The sequence below is a fragment of the Cricetulus griseus genome, chromosome 8 (assembly GCF_003668045.3).
Source record: "Cricetulus griseus strain 17A/GY chromosome 8, alternate assembly CriGri-PICRH-1.0, whole genome shotgun sequence".
Classification (NCBI taxonomy): domain Eukaryota; kingdom Metazoa; phylum Chordata; class Mammalia; order Rodentia; family Cricetidae; genus Cricetulus; species Cricetulus griseus.
The window spans coordinates 98,560,063-98,566,126 of NC_048601.1; the positions used below are offsets into that span (position 1 = coordinate 98,560,063).

The 6,064-nt window shown below is 44.5% G+C and overlaps 1 protein-coding gene across 1 annotated transcript; it reads right to left on the reverse strand.

Annotated features, from left to right (window-relative positions):
• Positions 1–1,566: 1,566 nt before the first annotated feature.
• Gimap4 (GTPase, IMAP family member 4) lies at positions 1,567–5,840 on the reverse strand. Its single transcript, XM_035449062.1, has 2 exons — positions 5,783–5,840; positions 1,567–2,495 (listed from the first exon to the last, which is right to left on the reverse strand). Exons 1-2 carry the CDS (start codon positions 5,838–5,840, stop codon positions 1,567–1,569), a joined length of 987 nt encoding a protein of 328 aa, XP_035304953.1.
• Positions 5,841–6,064: the final 224 nt, after the last annotated feature.

Below are 6,064 nucleotides of genomic sequence, written 5' to 3' on the forward strand. Positions count from 1 at the left end.
GCTCACAGGTCTCAGAAACCTAATACACAATTTCTACCATAACAAAAGGGTTGTGGTGTTTGACCCGTGAAGAATTGAGAATGTGGCTCAAAGATTTCAGAGAAAAGAAGAGGATGGAATTAGGGGAGTAACTCAGCCAGGACAGTGCTTGTCTTGCCAGCTTGAGAAGCCGAGTTTCACTCCCAGAACTTGTGTGAAAAGCTCCACATGGCGTCATGTACTTGTACTCTCAGGGCTGGGGAGGCAGAGGAAACAGCATTCTCAGGGACAGTGGGCCAGCCTAACTGGTGGTCTTCAGGCCAATGAGAAGCACTAGCTCAAGGGAGGTGAATGGCATCACTGAGGATGAGACCAGAGATCATATATGCACAGCACCTGCACAAACACATAGACACATGTGTGCATGCATACATACACACACGTACACATACACACATACACATATATGCACTTGCACCCACATGCATAAGCAAACAAAGCAGGAGACAAGGAAGTGCCATGGGGATAAAGTAAGTCTGGTTTCAAAAACACCTTAAACTTTTACCAATAAAACAAAATTCACAGCCGGGCGGTGGTGGTGCATGTCTTTAATCCCAGCACCCGGGAGGCAGAGCCAGGTGGATCTCTGTGAGTTCGAGACCAGCCTGGTCTACAAGAGCTAGTTCCAGGACAGCCTCCAAAGCCACAGAGAAACCCAGTGTCGAAAAAAAAAATCATCTCTGTGCTATTACAGCAGTGTCATCCTCCAAGAAAACAGATTCTGATTCTGAACAAGTATGAGGCAATGGAAAAGTTTATTATAACAATAATAAGCAAATCAGTTGGGTGGGGCAGGAGCGGTACAAGCTGGATGTATTGGGGGACAGGGTGGGTTTGGAGCAGTCAGATCATTTCTCAAGAAGAGAACTGACTTTATCAAACTGGTAAAAAGCTTGACAGAGAGCTTCCAGAGGTACACCTAAACATGCCAAACACTATAGTACTGTCTATTAAATCTGCTAATTTGTGCTCATCCTGGATTAGTTGGCTTATGAGATCTTCTTTGCTTCATAGGGCAGACGGGGAACAATTTGAGGCCATTCATGAACATGTAATTAAACAAACAAACATTCATTGAGAACTGTACAGCCATCTATTTCTGTCCAAAGATGGCCTCATGCAAAGAATTGAACTTCCTAATAAAACACAGAAGACTGTTGTCCAAAAAAATGTGCAGCAATGTGTAGAAGCTGCAGGTGAAGATTCCTGTCGAGAATCCAGAGGAGGACAAGTGGGTACATCTTACAGTCATCTTCTAGAGGCTCCTGGGGGCTTCTCTGAGGAAGAACACAAAAGTGGCAAGCCTTAATACATTCTTCTTTGGAGTTCCACATATGCAGGGTCGGTCAGGTTTTTGACAAATCAATTGAACATCTACCAACTGCCAAAGGTGACCTTTACTTCATTCTTTAGTTCTGGGAGACAGAAACTAGAGCATTTGCACATTAAGGAGTAAGTCCCGTAGAGCAATGTTGTCAGGAAAAAGATGCAGAAAGCAGAGCCGCGCTCTAGTCTTCCAGACTAGGTCTAGTCGTCTTGCATGAACTGATTGATGATAAAGCGAGCAACCTCCCACACTCTCAGGATTAGTTCGAGGATCGTGTTTTGGCTCTCCACTTCCCTCCTAGCGTCTCGCTGTCTCTCTGCATACAAAGCCTCTGTTCTGGTGAATTCCCTCTCCATCTGTGCCTTTCTCCTCTCCCTCTCCAGCTGGTCTCTCAGGTCTCTAATCTGCTCTTCATACTCCTCTCTTATGCGTGCTCTCTCTCTCTCCAACTCCTCTCTGTAACGTTCTTGCTTCTCCCGGGTTTGTTTCTGAATCTCTTCCTCAGCACTTCTGTACATCTGGTTGGAAAAGCATCTTCCACCGTTTTCCATCACCGTGCTCTGGACCAAGTCCAACAGCTGTGTCCTTTGGTCCTCCTGTTCCGCTCCTAATGCTTTGTTGTTGAACAAACAGTAGCGATTCTCAAACTTACCAACCAGCTCTTGAATGCCTGGAGCATTCTCTAAGTATTCATGGATATCAGCATCTTCCAAGTCATCCTTCCTGGTGAGCAAGAGAATCATGAATCTTCTAGCCTTCCTTCCAAACATGCTCAGAATCTTCTGTGTAGCCTTATGATCTTCCACACTGTAGCGCCCCAATGGGACGACCAGAAGCAGGGCATGAGGCCCTGGGGAGGTCAGGGCAACACAGCGAGCGATCTCTTTTCTTGTGTCAACATCTGATACCTCAGTGTCAAAAACACCAGGCGTGTCCACAACAACGATCTCTCTTCCACCCCAGGTGCTCACCTTTTTCTCACAGACCTTGGTAATAGATTTGGCACAAATGCCAGACTGAAAGACTTTCTCTCCAAGGATGCTGTTCCCTGTGGCACTCTTTCCTGCTCCAGTTTTTCCCAGTAAGACAATTCTCAGTTGGGAACTCCCCTGGCCTTGGTTTCCAAGCTCTAGGACATCAGGGAAACAAAACCAAGTGTTAGACTCAGCCCCCAACAGGCAAGTACATAGAGCCCACCATCCGGTGCCTGCTCTCTTGCTGGTTATGGGCTTTCCACTTGTCACCTCTGCCCTCCCAGCATCTACAATCAGCCTCTGGGTCTAAAAGACCATCTCGAAGGACTTGACATCAAGGAAGTACAACAGGCACCTCCCTGATCTCTTTTCTTCACTGCCTCTTTTCAATACTCTTTTGAGCTCCTCATTCTGACCCTTTGTGGCTTCCAAGCCCGCAGAGGAAGAAATAAGAGTTTCAGAAGAGAACTGTGAGCTGTTTCCAACAGCTACCCCACTAATTGAATCCAGGGCAGAACACAAAGTATGAGTTTGGAACATCTACAGGGAAGGATATATTTTTTCTGATTTATATTTTAAAATGATTCTTTCTTCTTCCAACTGAGGGCCAAGTAGGGGGACATCCAAGCTTTAAGGTAGTTCCCCATGCTTGGGAACTAGAATCCCAGGATGAAAGAAAAGATGTGACTGAGAACACTGTCTGAGATGATCTAAGAAAAGACGTGAGGGCCGTTCCCATCAGTATTTACTCAGATGTACAGTGGAGTGTCCCATTTGAAAGGTTCCTTCTTGTGGGCTTTGGTTTCTTAGCCATAGGAAGGAAGAATGGGAAAGGCACTGGGCTCAGCTCCTGTTCCGTAATCAGCCAGTGTGGATTCGTGTGATCGCGTCCCTGAATCCCTTCCTCTTTAGGAAGCAGATCTTCAGACCTTCCCAGTAAAATGTAGCCTGTGGGTCTGGATCTGGAGGACACTATGACATGCTCTGGAGGACTAGCAAGCAAGTCTTCCAAGAGCCTTTAAGCTCTGTGGCTTGCCTGCTCCTCTGGCTACTCTGCAGTTGCCATACGAAGACACCTGGGGTGAGATCCCCACAACCGTGGCCTGCCCAACAGCTAGTTGACTACACCAAAGCTTCTTAAACCACTGCTTATAACCCCATGTGGGGCCATAAAACTGAACATGAGGAGGAGGAGAAAAAGTTAACAACAGTAAAGGATTCTGAGTGCACAATGACTAAAAAATATTTCAAATCAAAAGTATAATGAATCTGTAATGTCTGTGACAGCCTTTCCTGTGTTTTATGATGAACCAGCAACCTTGGTTCTGACCAAACAATGTGAATACTTTGCCTTGCTCATACTATGCAACACCAATACTTGGCCTTGCTCATATCATGCAACACCAATAAATACTTCCCAAAATATCTTGACTCAGATTTGAGACTATTGCTGCTTTGTATTATGCACTTACTGGATGCATTCTTACAATTGATTATGGTAAAATTAAAATACCAGTCAACCCTGAAAAGTGCTTCAGATGCTCTATCTTGCAGTATCAAATATTCAGTCAAGACTTATGTATCCAAAGAAAGCATATCCACCTCACTAGTGTGCAATTATGCTTTTTTTAAGTTGAAGAAAAACAACAATGCATTCATTAACTTTAATTTTCTTATTTTCTTTCTTTGAACGTATCATATGCTTCTTCAGTGTTGTCAAGGGCTAGCTGTTAAACACAATTTGTACATAGTTATAGTGTACAATGCAGTGTCTTAAAGAGATACTAACAATATTTAACATTTCCATTGCTCATATAACTATATTTTGTGGTGAAAACACTTAAAATCTACTTTTTTTATCAACTGTAAATAATGGAATTATGTATGTTCACTATGTTATATAACAGGTCTCCAGAATGTATTTATCCTATCTAACTGAAGTTCCTCACAATATGAACATAAGGGCAAATATGTTTTAATCTTTAAGAAAGGGTAGATTATATGTGTATATATACCAAAAATTAATTTCAAATTTCTTATGTTTGACCTGTAGCCTATTTTATATACCTATGTACTGAGGGTCACATAAACATTTCTTGAGAAAAAAGCAGCAGTGGAGGAAAAAGTTTAAGAAGCCCTAAAGTCTGCCAGTCTGTTAAGACCCTGACGGGGAACCACCAGCTTGCCAAGGTACATGAGTGACACATCTGTGAGCCTATCAAGTCTCTGACAGGGAACCACTAGCTTGTCATAGGTTCCTGAGTGAGTACCCAACTTTAACAGATATGATTCCGACCCTAGGAATGTCTGACTAACAGCATCTGGAGCCAAAGAAATGGGTTCTGTTTTAAGATACTACAATGTAAGGTAGTTTGATAAACCAGCAGAATCTCAACCAACATGGCGGGCAGAGGAATTGGAGTGCTCAGTGACACCCTGATTCATTAGAACAAGGACACTGGGAGCAGAGACCCAGATGAAGGATCAATTACCTCCACAATGTTTTCTCCCAATCCTCTGATGGGGGAAGTCTTTCTATATATATGTTTCTGTTATTGGTTGATGAATAAACACTGTCTGGCTAAGAAGCAGGAAGACATGTAGGACTCAGACGAGGGAAGTTCTGGAAAAGGTTGGCAGAGTGACCCCCGCCACACAGAGTGGCCATGAAGGCCACCAAAAGAATAACAGGTCCGGACCTTTTTCCAGTAAGATAAGACCACATGGAAATACTTGAATTAATAGAAATGGTTTAATAATGAAGACAGAGCTAGCCAATAAAAAAAGCCCTAGTCATCAGCCAATGGTTTTATGATTAATAGATGTCTTTGTATGTTCATTTGGGGCTGGAAGAGGCAGCAGCACTTGGCGGGACAAGAAAACTCTCCACAAGAAAGGACAGAGACATGACCAGAGAAACCGCAATCAAAGAGGCCACTGGCAGCCTTTCTGCTATGTTCACATTGTAGGAAGGAAGCAGTAAGAGGCTGTGCTGAAGTCAGGCATGGTGGTTCACTCACACCTGTTACCCAGCACTGAGGAGGCAGAAGCAAGATGGCCATCACAAGCTCCAAGCCGGCCTGGGCCACAGTGTGGAAGCCTGAGTCAAAACAACAAAGGAGGGGAAAGGAAAGGAAGGGAAGGGAGGGCTAGGCCAAGGTCTGGACCAGTGAGAAGACACTTGGTTTCTCCTGCTTGGCCTGATGGACATGCCCTACAAAGAGATCACGAAGAGAGTCAAGAGAGGTGGGAGAGCAGAGAAATGAAGAAAAATATGATGATAGCAACCAGAAATTATTTTCTCCTACTCAAGTAGAAACAACAGTCAAGACAGGAGGTACCGCACCCCTCCCTGCCTGCCTTCCCACTTCTCCTGCAGCTCAGCTACCCACACCTCCCAACCCCCAAGCTCCCCACCGCTGAGCCCTCCAGCTCCTCTCACCACAGCTGGTCCTTGACTTTCTGGTTGTGGATCCGACACCATGGTACTGGGCTGCCATTGTAGCTTGAGTCCCTGCAGATAAAGAAACATAGCATTTTATAAGAACACTTGGAACTCCACCTCCTGTAGCCAACACTAACTCTCAGCCATAAACTCCATACTTTCATTTCTCCTGCTCCACACCCAAACACTCACCCAACACTCTATTTTCAGGGTACTGTTTTTCTTACACACACTTGTGCTTGTTCTGGATCAGGTCCTCTTTTGAGAGTGAGTGCCATT